The 23,934-nt window shown below is 34.1% G+C and overlaps 2 protein-coding genes across 2 annotated transcripts in view; one reads left to right on the top strand and one right to left on the bottom strand.

Annotated features, from left to right (window-relative positions):
- The window catches only part of LOC120634607 (muscle calcium channel subunit alpha-1-like), an 82,700-nt gene extending 67,074 nt beyond the window's left edge, over positions 1-15,626 (top strand). Inside the window, exons 34-49 of the mRNA XM_039905337.1 lie at positions 147-246; positions 719-897; positions 1,299-1,396; positions 1,868-1,956; positions 2,605-2,745; positions 3,227-3,392; positions 4,505-4,513; positions 6,243-6,399; positions 6,930-7,020; positions 7,341-7,425; positions 8,662-8,763; positions 10,032-10,072; positions 12,301-12,377; positions 13,212-13,318; positions 13,844-13,904; positions 15,154-15,626. Of these exons, the coding sequence (XP_039761271.1) occupies positions 147-246; positions 719-897; positions 1,299-1,396; positions 1,868-1,956; positions 2,605-2,745; positions 3,227-3,392; positions 4,505-4,513; positions 6,243-6,399; positions 6,930-7,020; positions 7,341-7,425; positions 8,662-8,763; positions 10,032-10,072; positions 12,301-12,377; positions 13,212-13,318; positions 13,844-13,904; positions 15,154-15,222 (1,572 nt within the window). The 3' untranslated portion in view covers positions 15,223-15,626. The remainder of the gene's footprint in view (positions 1-146; positions 247-718; positions 898-1,298; positions 1,397-1,867; positions 1,957-2,604; positions 2,746-3,226; positions 3,393-4,504; positions 4,514-6,242; positions 6,400-6,929; positions 7,021-7,340; positions 7,426-8,661; positions 8,764-10,031; positions 10,073-12,300; positions 12,378-13,211; positions 13,319-13,843; positions 13,905-15,153) is intronic.
- A 2,931-nt stretch (positions 15,627-18,557) lies between these two features.
- Positions 18,558-22,545, bottom strand: LOC120634545 (wiskott-Aldrich syndrome protein family member 1-like). The gene is made up of 4 exons (XM_039905235.1): positions 22,303-22,545; positions 20,632-20,777; positions 19,099-19,254; positions 18,558-18,637 (listed from the first exon to the last, which is right to left on the bottom strand). Exons 1-4 carry the CDS (start codon positions 22,429-22,431, stop codon positions 18,625-18,627), a joined length of 444 nt encoding a protein of 147 aa, XP_039761169.1. The 5' UTR covers positions 22,432-22,545; the 3' UTR covers positions 18,558-18,624.
- Between the last annotated feature and the right edge of the window lie 1,389 nt (positions 22,546-23,934).

Here is a 23,934-nt window from a genome sequence, read left to right as displayed (position 1 = left end):
CAACCTTTGGACAAGGAATTTATATTGAAATACTTTAATAATGCGACAAAGTAAAATTTGCTTACACCGCCTATTCGCCTAAATTGCGTCACGTTACTTTCGTTGAGAAAATAGAAATTGCTGATTTAATTTTAACCCTTTTTCAGTTATTCGGTAAAATAGAAGAGGACGGCGAGGTTATTACTTCAAACAACAATTTTCAAACGTTCGGTGGTGCGTTGATGGTGCTGTTCAGATCAGCTACAGGTAATTTATTAATGACAAATCCAAACTCGGCGTCCAACTTGAGACCGTAGCGTTGTTCACAAGTTTGCGACCAATCACAGACGTATTTACAGCAAGAGCCTTGTGATTGGTCGCACGTAGTAGACTAACTTGAACGCTAAGGACGCAGGTTGGACGACGGTGCGGCTCTCGCTTAAGGTACTGAGCGCAGCTAAATGAGGATAAAGGACTATGATAGAAAACTGAAACTTTCAGAGAGTGCGTATCTATTAATAAAAATTAAGAAAGAAAAATAAAATTGAGGGTAGTCCACTTACAAAAGAGTTTATTGGTATTTTTCGCTCGATCTTCGTAATGCTATTACACTACTTCGTATTTTATATTGATACGGGGCCTTTTTCCTGTTTGTCTAATGCACTTATACGGGTTTGGTAGGGTTCCTTTCCTAATGACCTTGTTTATAAAAAAAACTCTACGACATTGTCCCAAACAGGTGAGGCGTGGCAAGAGATAATGATGGCTTTATCGCCCAATGAGGATGAGCGACCAGGGGCACCCCCTGGGTGTATCCACGCGGATAATTACAATGCAACCGATGCTGATGACAACAACTGTTCCAGTCGACTCGCGTACCCTTACTTCATATCTTTCTCCCTGCTCTGTACATTTCTGGTAAGAAAATCTTCGATATAGGCCTACTCAGAAATATGACATTTGATTGCCCATTCTACATTACATTCTCTTAATCGCCTGGTACGACACCCGTGGGGAGAGGGGGGTGATAAATGTATTCTGAGCCGCCATCACCACACGGTAGACGATTATTATCAGGTGTTTGTGATAAATGACCGAGTGGAAAAAAGTCATTACACTGACCAACTAGCAACTTAGCAACTTTATTTAACGACCTCAAATTGTGACTGAATTTATGATTTCTCGAGATTTAGCAATAATACGACAGTCCATTGAATTAATATGCTACTGTGATTGTCAGTACGTAAATGGAACTGGCACTGTGACACTTTATACTATACACGTAAGTAAGGTTTTGGAGTAATATCCATTATTTGCAGATCATCAACCTGTTCGTAGCTGTTATTATGGATAACTTCGACTACCTGACTAGAGACTGGTCTATTCTTGGACCTCATCACTTGGACGAGTTTGTGAGGTGAGAATGCTTTCTACTAAAGTTAAAAGCCATTAAAATTGGTTCTGATGTGAAGGACATTTGAAATAGCATGTACTTAGAGAGATATATTTGAGAGGGACTTTCCCAAAAGGGTCCAGAATGATATCACGCGTATTCTCAGAGAGACTAAATGACATAACAATAAAAAACGGATTACAATCTTACACTTTTGAAGGTGGCGTTATATCTACCAACAAATCCATTCCCAAGCAGACATTTACAATTGCGAAAACCAAAATACCAAGTCTATCATCAACTTTGAAGTAGACATGGGTTTAGGGCAAGAAAAAGTAGAGATACTCAGAGCTCAAAACTCAGTTCTTATCGTCTCTTGCTGGGTGACCATGAACTATTTCAAAGTTAAGACCATGTTCCGAAGCAATAAGTAATTGCAAAACAAATCCGCAAAGCTATCAGTAATCGTTATTCAAAAAATATTTAAATTTTCAGATTATGGAGTGAGTATGATCCAGATGCAAAGGGGAGAATCAAGCACCTGGACGTAGTGACACTTTTAAGAAAAATTAGTCCACCATTAGGTATGTAAGAGGTTCTTGAAGTTGATTCCACATTACCTACGACATGAGCATTGGTTGATCACAAACGATAGGTTTCGTTATTACCAGCATTAGCTTTATCTATCGAATGCTGGTTGTGTATCAGAGTTACTTATCCTACTGACTGTAAATATAAAATAAATAGATACAGATTTCAATGTATAATTTAAAGCGTTTATTCGGTATTGAACAGATTCTAGATGCGTCAGTTCTGGTGTCAATATAGAGGGCAAGGTACACCTTGCTTTCTATTGGCTATAATCAATTATATAGGCTCCCCATTTTTTTTTAATGTAAACATATCTAGTAATATCTTTTTCTAAATATGCTATCAACTTTAGGATAAAATAGAGGATCACTTTAGTTTCCACTTTCCAAAAACTGTCAAACGTAGCGAATGTAGATAACTTTCTAGGCCGTGTAATGCAACCTAGTCAAATATAAAAAAAATGCATGAGCTAGTCTAAACACTAGTCTTTACTAGTCAAGCAACTTTTTTTCAAGACGTAGATGACTTCCTGAGTGATAGACTATTCATAGGAATATTAGACCATCTGAGGATAACTGAGGATACTAGACCATCGCATAAATATCATGATTATGAATAAAATTTCGTTTATTATTTCCAAGGTTTCGGCAAGCTATGCCCGCATAGAACGGCATGCAAGAGGTTGGTATCGATGAATATGCCCCTCAACTCGGATGGTACTGTTAACTTCAATGCCACACTATTTGCAGTTGTACGGACACAGCTGCAAATAAAAACCTCAGGTATATCTTGTTTTCGTTAATAAGTTTTATGTTAGAAGAATTTGAAGTCGTTATTGAGATATCTGAAGTTCGTGAAGAAGAAGAAGTGTAGCAAAGTTCAACGTAGCAAAGGTTTTTTCCTATAAAAACAACACATATAATCTTCAGAACAACAAATTCCCTTGCTATAATCCTCTAGAACTAAATATTTCCATGCTGGAACCCCAATATTTTTGTGCGTGCCATTTAACATCACGCAGATCCTTAAAAACACTTGTTCAATGTAAAATTGTAGACATATCAAACTTAGTTATATTTTTTGTCAATCCTTAATCTGTTACTGTTCTCTTTTTTATGCTTTAGTAATAACAAAGATCTGGAATTAAATTTTACTTTGCTTCCTGTAACCGTGGGTTGGCCAAAAATCATTTTGTAGCGCTCACCTATTTATATTTTAAATTCAAATTGCTTTTTATTAACTGGCTATTTTCTCGTCATATAGGAGTAATAGACAAATGTAACACGGAACTGCGTGCTATCATCAAGAAAATCTGGAAGCGAACGTCACCGAAGCTTCTAGATCAAGTAGTACCGCCGCCCGGTGATCCTAATGAAATCACTGTTGGAAAATTCTACGCTACTTTCCTTATACAGGATTACTTTAGAAGGTATTATCTTATTCTATTAAATGATCACTGAGTTTTTTACTCGAGCCTTCTCAGTAGAATCAAATTGGCGCTTTCGGTTAAAAAAACAAGTTCATCCGCGATCTACAGTAACACATTTATTGAACCCTCAGATTGCGCTGATTCAAGTATATTATATGGCAAAAAGTATGTTCCAAAATATAAAAAAAATCTACTACGCCGTCACTAAGATTCTTGCCTTTGCAGAATGTTTGTACAGGAAAAATCTCTAGCATAAAATCCGAGACTATTTGAGATGAGAAGCATCGCTATAGAAATTTCACGTTTGCGAGCGTGCAAATTTTAAACGAAGGGATTTTTTTTATTTTGGCTTCCATACCTGATTAGTTGAGTGTTTTTTTGAAATATTTGAACATTGCCAACTAAATCATCCACTATCAGAGTTTGTTGAGCTCAGTCAAGTGATTTTAAATTAAGATATTACTGGGCGTTTAAATTGAGGTGATTCTTTACTGTATATGTTCTTTATATGGTGTATTTTTTTTATCAAAAGTATCAATTTCACAGTCATTTTATAATGAAAAACGCGATCCTTTTATTTGTGCATTACTTTTGATATTATTTGATTAAAATATTTTTGATCTTTTATCGTACTATCTGTTGATATTTTAAGTTTTTTTTTTCCCCAGTATTGCTTCAGTTTGTTCTATGTACTTAATGTAATGCCTGAACGTACTATATTATTATTGGGTATGCAATTATTATGACTGTATTATTTGGTTATCTTATGATTATCTTCAGCATAGTAGTATATGTGAAATCTTGTTTGTTTATAGATTCTCAAGCAATGAAACAAAACAAAAGATATTATTTTTTTGTGATTTCCTTGTTTTTTTTTTTACAAGAAATATGTTATTATTTTAAAATCAATATGAGACGGTTAATTTTATATTTACAGGCTATGCTTATCATAATTTAATAATAAATAAAATAATATTTTATTGTTATTATTCCATTTTTTAATTGTTGGGAATTCCTAAACGAACAGAGTATAGTAGCTAGTCAATGTCAGTAGTTGTATATCGTATTTAGTACTAATATTCAAATTTAACAGTATTATTTCTATTTTATAGGAACCATGCGTAAGTCCACATTCAAATTTTAAGCAACCAATTTCGAAGACCGCTGTATTTTTATGCTTGCTTAATCCTTGGCGTACATATATGACAATACAAGACCAAGAATTTTGCTTTTTTTGCAAGATTTTTCCCTCTTCCTTATAATTTAAAATCCATTAAATTTTGATGGAAATTTAAAATTATGCAACTCATGGCTGTTTTCATAATTTGTAAATATATTTTGTCATTTGCATTAATTTTTTATTTATTATAAATTAATATGGATTTCTTGTCATAAGAATTCTAGATGAATAATATTGCTTATAAATCATATCATCTGTGATCTATGAATCATCATCATCATCATCATCATCATCATCATCATCATCATCAACCCAACTACAGTCATCAATTACAGTCCAACTACAGGGCTCAGAATGAGATGGGTTTAGGTCGTGATCCACCACGCTGGCTCCGTGTGGATTGGTGGACATTCTATGAATAAATCATTGAAATAGGTCTGCGTTAGTTTATTTGACACATCTGTACTTCCTATTTGAAGATGTTTTTTACTTTTATTAACAATTTAAACTTGTATGATTTGATTTTCTGTAATGCACTTTTTATCACTTCATTAAATTATTTGAATAATTTAGTTTAGAGCACGACTTTTAAATAATTTGAAATATTTTTGGGGCATGTTTATTTTTTTTAGCTCATTTAATTTTTTTTATATCTCTACCTATTGCAAATAATATTATATATATATATTTTAATCTAAATTCACTAGTGGTTTGAGATTAATCCTGACAGTAACAATAAAGTTAGCCACATAAAACAAGTTTCGATTTATTAGAGTTGGTCAATTTTCGTGGTATGAGCTTTAATTTTTTTTTCTGATAATTAGAAATTTGAAGACAAGCTCTATCTTTGGTAGAGTACTGTTTTTAGTGGTATCTTACAAATACTTGATCGTTACTGTAATTAGTTTTATCACTTCGTTTATCATCGTATAGTGTTTGTTAAAGTATCTCACAGACTTATTTAACCACACATTTTAATAAAATCGTTCAGACTCAAAAAACACTCACTTTAATTCATTTTTCACCACGATGGTTCCAAAATTCTCTGTATTTGATATATATTTTTTGGCGCGGCAAATCCTGTTCGTAAAACCCAATCCACGTTTGAAAATACAACAACTAATTTTGAATAAGGTATTTTGATGCCTAGTTGGAAACTTGTAAGAAAACTTACACTGTACGGTAGTTGACGTCGATCTATTTAGCTATTTCTATTGAACTCCCCACCTTTTTCCGTATCAATTTACGACATTCCAGTGCGTAGGCTGTTGAATGCCAAAAATAATAATCAATCACACCCAAAATTATTAGATCGCAGATTGAATTGAGCAGTGCTATCTTTCTCCATTTTCCTTTGTAGATAAAAATGGCTATACTAACTTGATAGTTTGATCTGAAGATGTTTTATTAAATATATAACGTATTAAATTCAGGTGTTAGATGATATCCCAAAACATTATTAAGTAATATTGATATAGGATATTTGCAAGAATTGCTTAACATGGCGAGACTATTAACTTGGCTATATCGCATGAGCTTTGGAAATACACCTTGTGAATCCAATAATTTAGATGACGATTTTGCAATAAAAATAAGCACGGAAAGCAAGTTAGTGACTACCAAAAACTTCTTACAAAGACAATATTTAAAACAGCAATACTACTGAACAGGTTCCGTAAGAAGAAAGAGCAAGAGGCGATGAAGAACAATCAGATGACCTTGCAGGCTGGCTTACGGAAGTTACACGAAGCTGGACCGGAGTTAAAGAGAGCTATATCTGGGAATCTGGATGAGGTTGTCACGGAAATGGTGGAGCCTATGCATAGGGTTAGTTTTCTGCTAAAACTAACCTATGACGTATTTCATCTATGATAATTAACATTGTTCCTTGGTTTTTTGTAAGTTTTCGTTAAACCCAGATTTATTGCAAGAAATAACAAAGAGGTGGTAAACAAATATTTAATAGATAATAATTTATGAGATAAATAACAAGGTTGCCTGGAAGCAAGCCGCTCCGCTTTCTTCTCACACAAGATAGAACAGTGATTGTTAAATTGTAAAATGATGTTGGAAAAGAGCAACTGCTGAGTTTTTTGCCGGCTTCTTCTCGGTAGAATCTGCCTTCCAAACTGGTGGTAGAGTCACTACAAACAGAACAAACTTGACGCTTCAAAAGTTTCTATATTAGGCCTACTTGAAATAAATGATCGTTGAATTTTGAATTTCTTTTGAAAAGAAATAAAAAGATGTTCTATCTATATTAAGACCAAATTTCAAAGCCTCTTTATAGTGTCTGTAACAAAATGTAGAAAAATAATACTGAGTTTATTCTTGACTCTATTAATTAATTCTTGCAGCGAAATCACACATTGTTCGGCGCGGTATGGACAAGTATCAAAAAAGGACGAGAAAGCTTCTATCGTCCTCCTGTGTCGAAAAAGTCAAAAGGTGCGTATACAATTACATAGTATTACAAGCTGTTGCTCGTGATTTTGCCAGAGTACTATAGAGTTATTTTACTTGAAATTCTACATCATTTGCAGATCTTATTAACACTAACCCTAAAATGATATGACTTCTATTCAATATGCTTCTGCAATCTCTGGTCTAGTCTTTTTACACTTTGAGAATTATATTTTTTTTATTTTATTGTGTTGTAGTTGTTATTAGTAAATATCAACCTATATTAAGATGGGTACAGCCTGAAATAAACGAGACATTATTATCTTTATAATAGATCTAGCATAAACTTAACTTCTTGCATTCAGGTCCGATGAAGAATAGTCAGTCACTGAGTGTGATGATGCAAAGAGAACTTGGCATGGATGGAAAACTGCCACTTGATGATGACCTGTAAGTTACGCTGTTACAGTGATTACTAAATATTAAATTGTATAATTCTTCCGTGTGTTTGCCTCTAAAACGGCTGGATTGGAATTAGTGAAGCTATACTTCTTTAGCAGCGTTACGAAAAAATCATAAAAATCAAATTATACGATGTAACGAAATGCGCGCGCATATGGTTACACGATTTTAACAGGATGAAAGTAGTTAAGAAAACCGAGTGAGAGGAGAATACATCGTCGACCCGCTCACTTTTTACGGGCACCGTCACAAAAAACCGGCACCCTGAAATCAGCTGTAAGGTTTGACAGTAAACAGTTTCAATTGTCAAAGTCTGCGGGTTCATTCCGGTGATTTAAATGATTCAATTGTAAAAAAAATTCAAGTTTTAATGTTTAGTGAAACTTGGTGGTCCGACAATGAGATAACTAGATAATGGCGTTATAATAAAACTTTCAATGTTTTAAATACCTTTTAAGCATTGTTAGGGTAGTTTTTTCTACAAACGTAGTATAAGGTAAGATAACATTTCTGAAAAGATTGTTATCTTGTTACGCAAAGAAGTATAACTTCTAACGCGTCTACATAAGTACCCGCACGTTAGTTTTTTATATTTAGCAAATAGTGTTAGTAACAGGAATGATGATGATGATTTTGATGATGATAATGATAATGATAATAATTTCATCAACAACTTGCTCTTCGGCCTTATCGATTTTGAGATGCCTTACTATAGGTACGACCCGGCGTCAGTTCTTGAAAATAGCAGTGCATTGCTCTACCTTGATCGAACGATTATCACTGACAGGTATATTACAGCTACCTGATATAGTGCTAGTCGATCGATCAGTGCGCCGTGCAATAATTGTTGACATTACTATTTCACATGAAGATAATCTGGTGAAAGCTGAAAAGGAAAAAGTATCTAAATACTTGGACTTTGCTCACGAGATTACCGCCGTGTGGAATGTTGAGTCGACCGTTATTGTTCAGATCGTCGTTTAAGTCAATGGTCTTCTCGCGGAAAGCTTCGACCAACATCTTAAGAAGCTTTCGCTTGATTGTTGGATCAAGGGTCGGATACAGAAGGCAGTAGTCCTTGAAACGGCGCGTATTGTGAGGAGGTTCCTCACTCTGGAGCCCTGACCGCCGGTTGCTTGGGCATTCAAAAGCCCCGCAAGCGGAGGGTAGGGTGGTAGCATTGAATCTTTTAGTTTTGGGTTTTTGATAAAATTTGTTTTATAGGAGTAAACAAGATGACGGCAATCAAAGTGATGGTGATGAAGAGATAGCGATGCAGCCTCTACTGCATGGCAAAGACTCCGAAAGGATTTTCAAAGCTATCGAGTGAGTTTAACCTGTTTCTATATTGATGCAAATATACGTTCATTCCTATCGTCTAACACAAGCGGACTGCTTCATCTTTTCGATCTAAAGATTATAGGGACATAAGTTATTATCAGCTAACTACAAATTTTAGTCACATAAAGTGCAGCATTTCAACAATTAAATAACTAAAGCCGCAGAGAGAGGTCACAGCTGCACCGCGCCGGTCGCACCCTTTTTAGGCTCTTTCTTAAATACCGAATGTATAATATATTTATTTATTTAGTCTTACCAATGAGTATTAGCAGGTATTGAATGAAATAACTGCGTTGCTGTTGCTAGACGAAAAATATTACCTTATTTTTATTACGACCTAACTATATTTTTGTTTTTATAGGTACTTATTTATTTGTTCGTAATTTTGATTATTGCCAAGCCCTAGACCACTTAATAAAACAATATATGGCCACGAGCTAAATTAAATCTTCTAATATTTCATGAACTTTGTTACTAGTCAGTTGAGAAAATTATTTCTTCATCCCAAAATAATTTCCATTTCACGTAATTTTTATCGATCAGATATTAACATTTTTGAAAAAGTAAAATATGTATTATTTGTGACATATTCGACTTTTCTGACATTTTATGAATTTTTTCGAAGAAATTGAAATAAAAAACTAGGCTACTGCTGCTTTTTAACAATTTTTATATACATGAAAATATTTGAAACTCAAAAGCTCAGCCAGCCAGTTTTGATTTTTCCCCAAAATAGAAAACCATTCTTATTTTAATAGAAATAGGTATTATTTTAGTTTTTATGTTATGTTTATTATTGTTGTCTCCATGTTTTTTTTCCAGTCACATCATGGCACATTAAAATTATGGTACACCTAATCTTTATATTGATGCCTTAATTGAAAATATTATTATATTATAAAATATAGAATATTATTTTTACGGTATGTTTAGAATGTGTAATTTATAAAATATCTGTAAACTGCATGTTGTATAATTAATAATTGTATATCACACAAATTTTCAAATTTTTTCTTGTTTACTATGAAATTTATAAAAAAAAAAGAGTTAATTTTAAAATAAAGAAACAGGTATGTAATACCTACCGAAAGAGGAAAAACTATAAAAAATATCGTTAAAACTGTTAAAAATCAAATCAAACAATTTTAAAACAAGCGGGAAGAAAAATGAAATTTGTTAACCGCTCCTCAAGATATGAGGAGTTTCTGGCATCAGCATAAAGATCCGAGTAGTTAATAAATTAACGTTTCCAGACAAACGTCGAACGATTTAATGCAGAGTATGAGAAAAAACTGTAAGTCAGTTTTAGTGTGTTCTGAATGTGTTTGCATTTCATTTTATTTACGCATATTCCACTAACATGTTTGTGCTGATTTGGTTGTGAAAATACTAAGGTACAGAAAAATGACTGCTGTCAAAAAAATAGTTCTTATTTATGCTAGGCGAGCGAAGCTGATCTCGACTTCATCGAAGTGTCTTCTCTATAGTAATCCGAAAATAACGTCACAAATTATTGGAACAAACTTAAAAATGCCAGAAAAGGACTTTTAAACAAGAAATGACACAAGAAATTCATATAGTCACTAGCGTACCCAGCCCGCTTCGCCGGGCTAGATTTTGCTTTATTTTATTTAAACAATAAACTTAGGTACATCATTAAATTTTAAATTTAAGACTCATAATATATTAAATCATTTATTTTTCTCCGTATTCATTCTGTTCTCGAGCGGGTGAAGATCATTACCTATACCCATGTACACCCAATAATAGAATATCATCATAGTAAATAAAAGCTGTATTTGACAGTTTGACAGTTCAAAAATAGGAGTGCTCCGATCGTCCCCAAACTTCACAGGATTACCTATTCGCCAGGTCAATCCGGAGATTCCCTGAAAGTTTCATTGAAATCGGTCCAGATTTTTCGGAGCTTATACGGGACATACCCACACACTTTCTCTTTTATATATATATATAGATAGATTGTTACGATTCCTCGTAATCGAATTAAAAATAACCTATTCCACTAGGTCATAATCATCATCATCATCACATCAACCGATTGAAGTCCACTGCTGGACATAGGTCTTCTGTAGGGAGTTCCTAAATCCACGGTCCTGGGACGCTTGTTTCCAGCGGCTCCCAGCGACTCGTTTGATGTCGTCTGTCCAATTCGTTGGGGGCCGACCAACGCTGCGTTTACCTGACCGCCATTCCAACCCCAGTGTTTACCGGTTGCCCGAGCTATGTGCCCCACCCATTTCCACTTCAGCTTTGCGACTCGCTAAGCTACTCGTATGTCGGGTAACTCTGGTTCTTCTACGGATCTCCTCATTCCTGATTTGATCACGTAGATAGATATACTCCCAACATAGCTCTCTCCATCACCCGCTAAGTGACTCTGAGCCTTCTAATGAGGCCCATATTAAGCGACCACGTTTCCGATCCGTAAGTCATCACTGGCAACGCACTTTTCGAAGACTAGGTAATAATATAACGTATTTAATCCTTTAACATATCTTCACCACCAGTCTAGCCGTGTCTAGATTTTATGATGCTAACATTTTTGCGCAGCCAAGTTAGGACCAATTTATCAGAACCACATATTTTCAAACTCTTCTTTGTAAATTTATATATTTATTTACAGTATTACAGTTTGGTATGATACTAATAATTTAAATTTTTTTTTAATTCCTCTCGCTTTTTTCTTATTTAAACGATTTTTATCATTGATTATGTTGGTGTTTAAAACAGCATGAATCTTATGTTTTCAGGGCAAACGTTTATGTGATATTATGTGAAATTATAAAATTTGTTTTTGTTAAAACTATACAATTAACTGCACTTTATTTTGCACGTGATTTTTCTTTATTCGATACAAATAAAATTTGAGTCTCGATATAATTACAATGAAAGAATACCACAAACTTTCTCTACAGAGTTATTATTACTCTGTTATTATATTTTAATGAATTTACTAATACTAAAGCACAGAGCTAAGAACATACAGAACCCACATTTAGCCATTATTGCCCGCAGTTTATTGTGTCTGAATATAGTGTAGTTACAGCACTCATGAATGTCATACATTGTAGGTTTTATAAATTAAATAATAAAACTTATATTAATGTAAAAAAAACAATGGGCAATAATTAATAATTAAAATAAATTAAAGTTGATGTAACAGCCTTAAAATTAGACGTTAAACAAAAATCTGTGCTAAAGTATTAATTAAATAATTGTTATATTATTAATACAAGGGAACGTTTGGTACATTAGAGTTAAATTGATTACTGTGAAGTGCTAAATGAAATGTGACTATCTGTTCCTGCCTGTTCGGGAAACACTACTAAATTGGAGTGTTTTTTGAAGCTTAAAAATTAGTCGTGTACACGGTTCTGTATGTTATTAACTCTGTGTACTAAAGGTGTATTCTTTTACCTACCTTGTAGGGCTAGCGAGTAGCATGATCGCATAAGTTAAAAAATTAAAGTATATAAGTTATCTATGGTATGTTTTCCACAGATCGTGACAGAACGCCAAGACAGAACCTCGACGTGCCTTACTGTGTAGAGAATCCGGCGGAGAACCTTATCACCCGTGTAGGTCTTTTTAATTTGCACATAATCTGTCGACCTCTCCATGGCGCAGTGGTTAGCACTGTGGTCTTGTAATTTTGAGCTCCCGGGTTCAATCCCCAGCAGAGGCAATGCGGAAATTCATAATTTCAGATTTTTCTTCTGTTTCTTTGGGGAGATGGATCCTCTGCACGGTTAGCATGGAAAGGAGACAATTATCTCCCCGGGAAAGGATAAAAATGTATCTTCTCCCACAGCTTTATCCACTCTCAGAGCATTGGTGCAAAAGTTGAAATAATAACCAAATAATATATGTAAAAAAACAACGGGGGTAATCTTCTCCTATTCCCCGTTCCCTTGCTTTAGCAGGTGACGTTAATAATATCCTTTGTCAGAGGATATAATCGGGGGATATATTTTTTGTCCCCTGCCTGTTCTAGCCCTGCTGATTGGAGGTTTCGGTTGGGAGGGGTCATATTTGGTCCGTCTATTATTACTCCAAAAAAAGCGTCGATCAATTGGAGAGCAATACAAAGTGTCGCGGTGATAGCCCAGTGGTTATTACTTTCGGTGGTCGAGTTCGAATCCGAGCACCTCTAACTTTTCTAAGTTATGTGCGTTTTTATCACTTGCTTCAGCGAGGAAGGACAACATGGTGCGGAAATCTGCATACCTGAGAGTTATCCATAATGTTTTCAAAGGTAAGTGGATTCCACCAAACCGCACTAGGTAACCAGCGTGGTGGACTACAGCCTAAACCCTTCTCGTTGTGGGAGGAGACCCGTGCTTTGTAGTAGGGAGCGCAGACATTATTTCGTATGAAAGAAAATTATGAACATTTTATTGTTCATGCCATAGGTTCTGACGCAGCAAGGATTGGGCAAGTATTGTGACCAAGAGTTCATCTCGAGCACGGCGCGCGAGATTCAGGAGGCGCTCGATCTCACGCAGGAGGAAATGGATACGTAAGACACTTTTTCACACGTACTAACAATTACCGCCACATCTCCTTCAACTTCGTTATTTGTATTGACTACGGTTTTCGGCGCTCGCAATTGAGACTCTGGGCCTATGGTCTTAAGACACGAAATTTTTTATCAACATCGTGGCCCAAAAATTAGCCTTGACGTCTGGTGACCCAAGAACTGGCGCTCATTTAGCCCAACGCCTAAGTCTACAAATTCAAAGGGGGTACCATTCGCATAAGTGAACAGTTAGATGGCTTATATTTTTTGTAAATATTGATTTAATTTTGCTATTTTTTTTTTTGTCAAAATATTGTTAAAAATAAAAACTCATTTAAAAAAAAAGGTAAAATATCTCTGAAAATAATAGGTTATGTGATGTTTTCTTTTTATCATATATGTCTATATAGTAAGGATATAAGTTGCGTCGAATCGTCAATTGACGGATTGCTGCGTGTAGACCAATTTAGTCGTAATATTTTTGCATAAAAATGTATATAAATATATTTTTCAACAAATTTTCAGTGCCGCCAATCAAATTCTATTACAAGAGCGACGACGCAACTGTGAAGAACCTGCTGATGTGGTAAGCAACTGTATCTACCTACATTAGTCCATTTTTTATCTATCTTTAGATAAACTAAAATAAAATAATAGGTAGTTCTTCATTGACTTAAAGTTTTTTTTAATTATAATATATATAGATAAGTTATGAAAAATTCAAAATTCATTTATTTCAAGTAGGCCTAATATAAGCACTTTTGAAACGTCAAGTCTGTCCGTGTGTAGTGACTCTACCACCGGTTCGGAAGGCAGATTCTACCGAGAAGAAGCCGGCAAGAAACTCAGCAGTTGCTCTTTACCAACATTAACAATTTACATTTTACATTTCAAAATTCATTTTTCTATCTTGTGAGAGATGAAAGCGGAGCCGGATGCTTCCAAGCAACCTTGTCATTAAGAAATTCATCAATTGTATAATAACCTCGCTGTAATAAATGTGTTTTAACACATTCTTTAAACTTATGCATTGGTAAGTCCAAAATTACCTTAGGAATTATATTATAAAAGCGTATACTCAGTCCCACAAATGACTTCTGCACCTTTCGCAGACGATATGCAGATGTCACTAATTTATGACCATTTCTTGTAAGTCGACTGTTATATCCACTTTTTGTTTATAAAGTTGTTTGTTTATAAAAACACAGTAACCCTTTTATTTTATATTAGGCTATTAAAAATCAATTCTTTTTATATCACTACTTAACAAATATCTGATTTTAAGTATTAATAGTATTACATCTGTAAAAAATGGAACAGTTCTCGGGCTTTTCCGGGAAAGGTCAATTTCATCATCATAGGTGCCTAAGTACCGACAAACTTAATTTAGTCACCAGAGATCAACCGAACTACTATTGTTTGTTTCTTCTGTAAGATCTACTTCTTATTTTTACTTATTATTCTGATTGACTATTGCCTAATATGGTAGCTAACTTGTTAGGAGTATTGGAGTTTTATTAGATACATATTTATTTATTACATTTTTTTTGCTTGAACCTGGTACAAAAAACATAGATGTTATGCGTATTCATGATCTACATATTCAGCCAAGACTGGCGTGCAAAAATCAGTAACATTATTTTTAAACTAATAATAATTATAATATTACGATGTTATGATGTTATGTTTAGTCAAGTAGATTACTCTTCTTAATGTAGCAAAACCATACTCAATTTCCATTTCGTACTGGAACTGAAGGCTGGTAACTAGCCAAGGTAGAAGCCTTCTAATTACTTTAAAAGTTTGTCATAACTAATAGAATATTTTCCTTTCAGATAAGTGTACTATCAGGACGGTACCACCCTTTTCACCAGCCACCAACCCAGTCCCCGAGAATGAAATAACGGGCTAATACGTGTTGTTTTGGTTCCCTATTCCCACCCGTACGGTTGACAACCGCACGGGTTTGTTCCCTTTTTGGGTTTTTGTGCGCTTCGGCTTTGAGGCAAGAGGCGGGAAGATTTTTGTTGAATATTTTAGGTGTTTTTAGTATTCGGAAATCAGTTTTGAGGCCATTCAAAAATGATGTATGACATCATCCTGATAGAAAAGTTAAAATTTAGTAAATAGTCTATCAACCGTTATCGAACGATGAGTATAAAATATGTTTGGTTTAAAAAAAAGGCTTTTACAAGAATGTACCTAGGTATTGTTGTTTCTCAAAACTGATTTTAGATACGTAGTTATTTAGAATTTATTAGTAGCGTTCGGTAAAAAATTTAGTACTGTTTCCAATCATTTTAGTCTATTGATAGGTACTTTGTGTCTTGTTTTCATGTGTTATTTATTTATATTATATTAAATATATAGATATTATGTGTGTTAATGGGTCTTTTGTATGTTGGTTGGTTTATTTGAATAAAGTACAAGAATTTTGAAGGTGTTAAGGTATAAAAAAAATGTATAGTATTTTTATATGGCACAACAAAATATTTTTTTTTTTTCAAATATTCAATAATAATATTATTTTTTTATTAGAATATGTTTATGAAAAAGTTAAATCGTAATTAGTCTATTTTTGAAGAAGTTGTTTTATCTTTTATTTTAGTCCAACTAAAATTGTTTATGCACAGTTAGTGTCAAATAGTTTAAAATATTCTTAATCTCTAGATTATATTATTGTGGAGTGGAAACAATTGTTAATTTTTTTTTGTACTCTCTTCCATTTAAATGCGCTGCTTTGCGTAAATCAATACTTGTATTTTGCATTTTTCGCAAACATTGCTTTTACTATAATATGTATATCTACTCATTAATATATTAATAAAACTTTTCTATTTTACCTATACAAAATTAACTTAAGACATTTATATATATTACAATACCTCTAATACTATTTATAATATTAATATTTTTAGAATATTATATTTTATAATAATACAAAATGAGTGGCGAGGTGCCTTAAATATTTAAAATGATAGAAATTACCAGCATATGTAGTAATTTAATATCTATAAGGAATGTGCCAAAAATTTTCAATATTTTATACGATTATAGTCGATGTAGGTGTTACTAAGGCAGATAAAAATAATGGGATAAGATAATTTCATAAAGTGACCTAATGGAACGTAAGGTGTTTCGGTTTCTTGTAACTGGTATTTGAAGATAATCAAACTCATCTTCTTATCTTATATTTTAGTCTCACTAGTTCCGATCTTAGGCTGACTTTCCACCGGGTATTAAACGATTGGACTTTTAATAGAGCTAATCCGATCTATATAATCCTACTATTTAGAGGCCTAAAGTCTCTTATCCATCTAGTTATTTAGATAAGAGAGAGTAATAACTCTCTCTCTAAATATAGAGAGATTTCCACTGATTTTATGATCATCATATAAAAACAGGACGTCAGCTGGACATAAGTCTTTTGGCATTTTTTAATCCCTACAATACATTATCATAGAACCATGGGCGTACCCTGCTTCTGGTCTACGGTGGGGCAAGTGAGATTTTTTTAGGTTAGATCGTTCGCGGCGTTTTTGTGAATTGTTTTTTAGGTGCGCCCTCTATAATCGATACAGAAGCCGAAACTATACTTTTTCATTTTTGTCTGTGTGATTTTCTCTCCTGCCCCCTGGGTACCCATACACAGTTTTACTTATCTGGGATTTACTCAAAGACAAAATGCGGCAATAAATATTAAAACGACGAAGCGAACGAGATTGTCTTAAAACTAAAGCTGGGGATTCTGACTCAATCAATCAATTGATTTGTGTCCCGCCCATTGACAGCTTCAAAACTCGTTGAGCTTTGTCAGTAATTATCGACCATCGCATTGAATCGGCATCCACGGATTTGCGCTGTCACAATTAGGCCCCAGATAGCTATAGAAAACTAAAAACTAAGCTATAAAAGAGATTATTCGGATCCTTGAAAATAAATACCGGTTACAAAACTTTATGCATACAAATATTGAATAGGCAAACTAAGATTATATATAATCCTTTATAATAAAATATATAACTTTTATAAACACTGTTTATAATTAATATTGCTTAAATATAATTTAGAGTTAATTCTAGTCAACTGCCACTTGCTTGTTTCCATAATTTTTTTAGGATTATTTTTATGTATTTAGAATAAATCAAATATATTTGAATGTTGTATTTTGTATGGAATATACTAAAATTGTTATCGCCAATAAATTAAATAAAAAAATATAAAATCACAGGTTTTTTTTTTTTTTAATTTTTACTAAAGTCGGCTTATCTAATGTTGCAAAACATAAATTATCACAGAAACAATATTGTGTATTTGTTTGTTATATTACCGTATTTTTAGATATTAGAAAGTATATTTTTATTAGAAACCGATTAGGAGTATAGGTTTAATATAAATGCCACTCTACCTAACAAACTGATGCGGTGATAGCGCTTGGGCTCCTGCCCAAAGGGAGGGAGCTCCTGCTCAATTTGACTTTCGGGGGGCCCTTATCCCAATAAAACAAACAGTTTCCACGGGATATGTACAAAACATGGATCTGGCAGCAGCTAGTTATGAAATGAAATCTTTCTCAAATATAGTCAACACTTTAATTAAGAAATTAACTAAAACTTCTCATTACAAATCTTCTTCGGAATCATTCAAAGGCAACCCCGTAGCTTCACTTATGACTTTCGCCATAATTTCAGCCCTCAGGTCCTCAAACGTTTCGTTTGTGGTACTCGGTTTTACATCCTCTGCTTTTTCGGTTACAATATCGTCCTCCACGTCGTCCTGTAGTAAAGCGAAGTTTTTTCTTGTATTTGCAAATGTAGCTGTAAGGTTTGAAGCGTTTGGAGTATTAATAGTAGTAATATCATCAGGAGAGCTATTTTTATGATCTGCATTTAAAGGACTAGTATTGGGAATTATAACAGGAAAAACGTGACTGTTTGTTTGATCCGAATCTGAATTTTTTGATGTAGTTGTACTGTTTTGGTCTGCGTTTTGGCTATCGTCACTATTTTCTAAATTATAATGTGCTTTAGTGAACAATTCCGTTAAATCTTCTTTTATCGGCTTATCAGCATCGTTGGCCATTTCAATAATTTCGTCTTGCAATCGTTTTATCAAGCTCTCCAGATCAGTAATTTGTCTGTCTATATCATGAGACGGTACCATATCTGGAGGTTTATTTGGTGATTCTGTGGTTAATCGTCTCGTGTTTATGAAATCTTCCTCAGATTGCCTATTGGTTTCCGTCCGAAACTTTTCTATTAACGCATCCAGGTTTGAGCTAATAGATTTTTTTAGTCTGTCCATGTTTACAATTTATATCTGTGGAATTAGGAAAAAAACTCATTTGAGTAAAAACTAGCAATAATCAATTGTACTACATTTGCTATTTGTTTAATACAGGCGTACGATATCTATAATTAGGTACCATACATAAACAACAATTAAAATACAAAATATAAAGAGAATAAATCATAGCAACTAGTTTTATGACATTTAGGTGTTTAATAATAGATTATGCGTATCTAGATATAGATAATTCGTCACGCCTAATCAGAAATGTGGGATCTCGCAACAATTTTACACTTCAAAATGGAAAAGTACCTACTATAAAAATCTTTTCCTGTGAGATAAGATTACGAATTTTAGAATTAAGAGTCTTGTAAATATGCATTGAATGAATACAATTTTAATTTTAATTTAAATAAATTGGCGAATTTTAAACCCTTCATAGTTGCTGCATAGTGATTTATACAATTGTGATGTTGCGTCATCGAATATACCTTTTCATTCGTTCCTCGCACTCTTTTATTTTGGCTTGCCTCGCCTGCACTTCACAGAGGTCTGGTTCGGGGGCAGGGGGTGGAGGCGGAGCGGGCAAACAGCCCGGCCAGGAATTATCGGGGTGTGCTGCTTTTATGTCCTTTATCTTGTCACACCTTTAGCAGAAGAGACAAGTAAATGAAATTAAAATTCCTGCTTGTATCTAAAAACAAAAATTTTTTGACAAAAAAGAACCTACTTTGTTATGCAGCTAAAAAGCAAGAAATTATATTTTCTACAACATTTTTAAGTCAGTGCCAAGTAAAATGTAGAAAGTTACTATATATAGATCATATACTTTGTATTCCTTAACAAGTAAAATACCAGATGTTAACCAGCAACCATTAAAACAAATACACCGAATAGAGAACCTCCTCCATTTTTTGGCAGTAGGTTAAAAAGTGGAAAAATTATTATTATTAATTAATTATTATTATTAATTATGAAATTATTATTATTAAAAAGTTTGTGGGCTAGCAACATTCAGCGGGTGTAAAGTGAGACGTGTGCGGGGCGTTTTTACTCTTTTTGGACAATGCACTGCATACAATAAAAGTTGAATTAGGGTTCTGTATGTTTTTAAATCCGTCCCGAAATCCTTTTCATTGGAAATAGGTTGATAATGATGGTGAAATGTGATTAATTACATTGTTTTAAGTTAGTACAACAGTACAACGACGCGCTCCACGTTTTATTAAAAAAGGCGAGGTATTGCAGCGCGTCGGGCATGTTTGCTGATGCCGGAGTCCCCGACTTCTACGCTGTGCTTCGTAAAAGAATTGCGAGTTTTTGGGAAACCGTCGAAAATTCTAATAATAATCTCCTGAGAATCGTCGCTCAGGCATCCCCTGACAACGTATTCTTTAAACATTGGCGAAAAGTGCACCAGATTCCAAACATGAAATAATATAAAATAGTTGAATTTTAATATAAATATAACCTAAAATAAACTATTTAAAACTAAATAAAATCTAAAAGGTCCTCGAAACCACCGCAGCGAGGCACAGTTCCTAAGATGCTGGCAGCATTGCCCCTTTGAATTTTAATTGTAATTTAATTTATTCTAATTTTAATTTTAGATTTTAATAAATTATTTATTCGTTTATTTTTTTAATCAGAGTGTCTTATAATTATTTTATGTTAATCTCTCAATTTATATAAATAAATAAATAAATAAATAAATATACTACGACAATACACACACCGCCATCTAGCCCCAAAGTAAGCGTAGCTTGTGTTATGGGTACTAAGATGACTGATGAATATTTATTCAATATACATAAATACTGGTAAAATACATATAAACACCCAGACACTGAAAAACATTCCTGTTCATCACACAAACATCTTCCAGTTGTGGGAATCGAACACACGGCCTTTGACTCAGAATGCAGGGTCGCTGCCCACTGCGCCAATCGGCCGTCAAATGGGTCCCGGACCTGAAATAAAATGATTTTATTATTTTGTATTTATTTTTTGAAGTCTGGTATTACCTAGCTTGTCCAGTTTCCTCTCTCTCAACTACGCAGACGACTGGCTCTTGGGAAACTTCAACTGGCACGTTTTTTATCTTCTCGATGCAAAGGGCAAGGCACGGCGGTGGCGGCGATGGCGGTTCAATGGGGGATGACGGGCATATCTTAAACGACATAATCCGCAATAATAAGATTTTTTTTTGTTATGTTTATAGTTGAGCGCTTGACTGCAATCACACCTGATGATAAGCGATGATGCAGCTTCAGGTGGAGCGCGCTTGCCTGGGAGATGCCTATTCACTCTTGATTTGAATGTACTCATATTGTAGGCACTGGGGAAAATGGAAGCTGGAAGGGCATTCCAGATCCTAGCGGCAAAGGTAAGGTAAGTCATTTCCATGTGCTTAAGCTAAATTTTTTTGACAAAAGTGTCCTAACGAATCAGCATGATATTTCATTTTTAATTTTTTCACCTATAGAAATAATAAAAGGATGCAACATGGAGGAACGTCGTCTACAAACAGTGGCGTGCACTTCATACAGGCACAAAAGAACTGCCTACCCTAAAATTGATATATAACTCGTATAGGAGGAGAGTTTATGCCGCTTTATGCAATTTTACTGCTGTATGCATACCCTGGTAAGAAACCCAGTGCACGTCACTGTCTACAAAGTGCAAACCTGTGCCCATCAACCTGATACACCTCAGGTTGAGGGACAAAGGTTAAGCCACATGTGTCTGTAATTACACCGGCAAGCACGCCCTTTAGACCTGAACACAACAAGTAAATTAGAAACTAGCAAGCCATATATAATTTAGACAATCCTTATTTAATTAATACTGATTATTTAAATAGTAACAACAGTAATTAAGTAATTAATATTAGCTTGGCTATAAATTGTATGTTTGCTTCTTCTTTGGTACCGTGGAAAAAAAACCAAGAAAGAAAGATGGCGCCAATTATGGATTTAGTCGCGAACCCTCAACTTCAATGTATATTATTTGAGAAGTTTTAAGTTCTAAACAAAGAGTAATAATTAAAATAATAATAGATAAATAAATATAAAAGAATAATAACAAATAAATAGTATTGTCGTAGTATATTTATTTATTATATGTACGCACATCGCCATCTAACCCCCAAAGTAAGCGTAGCTTGTGTTATGCGTACTAAGATGACTGATGAAGATTTTTATGAATAATACGCATAAATACTTATAACATATAGATAACCACCCAAACACTGAAACAATAAATATAAAAGAATAATAACAAATAAATAGTATTGTCGTAGTATATTTATTTATTATATGTACACACATCGCCATCTAACCCCCAAAGTAAGCGTAGCTTGTGTTATGGGTACTAAGATGACTGCTGAATATTTTTTTTTTTTTTTTTTTTCATAAATACTTATAACATATAGATAACCACCCAAACAGTGAAACAAAATCATGTTCGTCACCCAAACATTTACCAGTTGTGGTAATCGAACCCACAACCGTGGACTCAGAAAGCAGGGACTGCCCACTGCGCCTGTCGGCCGACAAGATATAATATTGTAAAATAGAATAAGGAAATAAAAGTTTCCGTTCCGCCATTTGGCAAAAATTCTTACACAAAAAGTCATATATTATCATTACAATAATATTCACAGGTACGCCTTGCAATCAGAAAAAGTCTATTACCTTGATACCAGCTTTTATCTTCTGCTGGATCCTTTGCTCCTTACAAGGGTCGGATGGTGGAGGCTCGGGGGTAGGTTCTACTGTGCATTTCTTGGTGTTCATTCTTCTTGGTATTAATTTAGTTTCCATCACAGTTGTGGTCTATCACGGACTAAATTTACTGGAATTCATTTTCAATACGAAACTGTCAAAATCATTTTTATTAAGAAAGATTGTCGTGGAAATAAATGTTCTAAAGCATTATTTAAAATGACAAAAAATATACTATTAAACTTCTTTGACGTCTGACGGAGATTTTGAAAGTTATAAGAACCTTTTTTTGCTTGTCTATGTGTTAGAAACTTCTTTGTTGGCCAATCGATAGAACATACATCAAATCTTTATATATATAAAACAAAGTAGTTTTACTTACACCATTTATAACTCAAGAACGGCTGGAACAATTTTAATGATATTAAATTTTTGGGATTTCGCTTAGTCCGGAATAGGATGAGAAGTATTAAAATATAACATTCATCAAAAAAAGATCTGCGGTACGAAGTTCGCCGGGACAGCTAGTAGGATATATAGAATACTAGCTTCTGGCCGCGATTTCGTCTGCGTGGACATCAGAATTGGATCTAAAGCTTTTGATTCCTACAAGCAATTTTTGATCCTACCACGGGAACTGTTTGAGAGATCGATATAGGAAGTACAAGTCCTTTTCCATAGCATAAGTGACATGCATACCAAATTTAAAAGCTGTCTGCCCGCGGCTTATCTCGTTATCAATTTTCCCTCGGGAGGAATCGGGATAAAAGGTAGCCTATTTTCATTTCAATGTCGAAGGCTACATGCATGCAAAATTTCATCCAAATACGTTCAGCCGTTTTCGCGTGATTGAGTAACAAACATTCACACATTTATACTATTAGTAGGATGTATAGTTTTCTCGGTAGAGAATAAACAAAGAATATAAAATGACTAAGTTGGCAAAGAATATTTATCTACAACAGAAAGGAAACATTATTCATCATCAGCCTATGAAAAACCCACTGCGGAGCACAGGATAATCTCTCATAAGAGAGGAGACATTTTTATATCATAGGCCATAGACCCACCACCCAGCTTCAATGCGGTTTTGCGGGTTGCAACTATTATTTATCATCCCATTAAAGTAGATAGTAGACTGGAACCAATGAATTTCCAGGCACTAGGGTGAATACCGCCAAGCCAAAAATTCAACTCGGTTCTGGTAATGATAATTTTTCTTAATTTCCCGTCTCGTGAATCGAACCGGTAGTACGTCTGGTCGTGTCGCAATCTCATGATTTCGAGCTCCCAAATTGCTTGAGCGCCAAATTGCTCAAGCTAACAATCTCCCAAATTGTTAGAAACTAGTTATTTCTGGGCAGGTTATTTTTAGTATGCCTGTAAGTAAACTAATTTAAATAAAGGAAAACTGAATGTTAACCAAAGCTTAATGTTACTATAAACCAGTTTGCATGTACCACTGAAACGATTAGGTCAAACGCACAGAAAAAAAATTTAAACTGCTTAAAATTTCATTACATGTATATATTTATGCGTGTTTGTAAAAGTTATATCAGGTCCAATGTGAATTTTTATTTCCTTAAGAAGATAATTAAAGCA

Source organism: Pararge aegeria, chromosome 24 (genome assembly GCF_905163445.1).
Source record: "Pararge aegeria chromosome 24, ilParAegt1.1, whole genome shotgun sequence".
In the NCBI taxonomy this organism is placed as follows: Eukaryota; Metazoa; Arthropoda; class Insecta; order Lepidoptera; family Nymphalidae; genus Pararge; species Pararge aegeria.
The sequence above is the reverse complement of the archived record's forward strand: the minus strand, read 5'-3'. Positions and strand labels throughout refer to the sequence as shown.

Bases quoted from the DNA above. Each gene is read 5' to 3' on its own strand.
- LOC120634545 (XM_039905235.1), bottom strand. From the start codon at position 22,431: ATGGAAACTAAATTAATACCAAGAAGAATGAACACCAAGAAATGCACA. The intron at 20,778-22,302 runs GTAATAGACTTT...ATGTCGTTTAAG, and splicing joins AGATAAAAGCTGGTATCAAG to ATATGCCCGTCATCCCCCAT. The intron at 19,255-20,631 runs GTAATACCAGAC...CTTCTGCTAAAG, and splicing joins GAGGAAACTGGACAAGCTAG to GTGTGACAAGATAAAGGACA.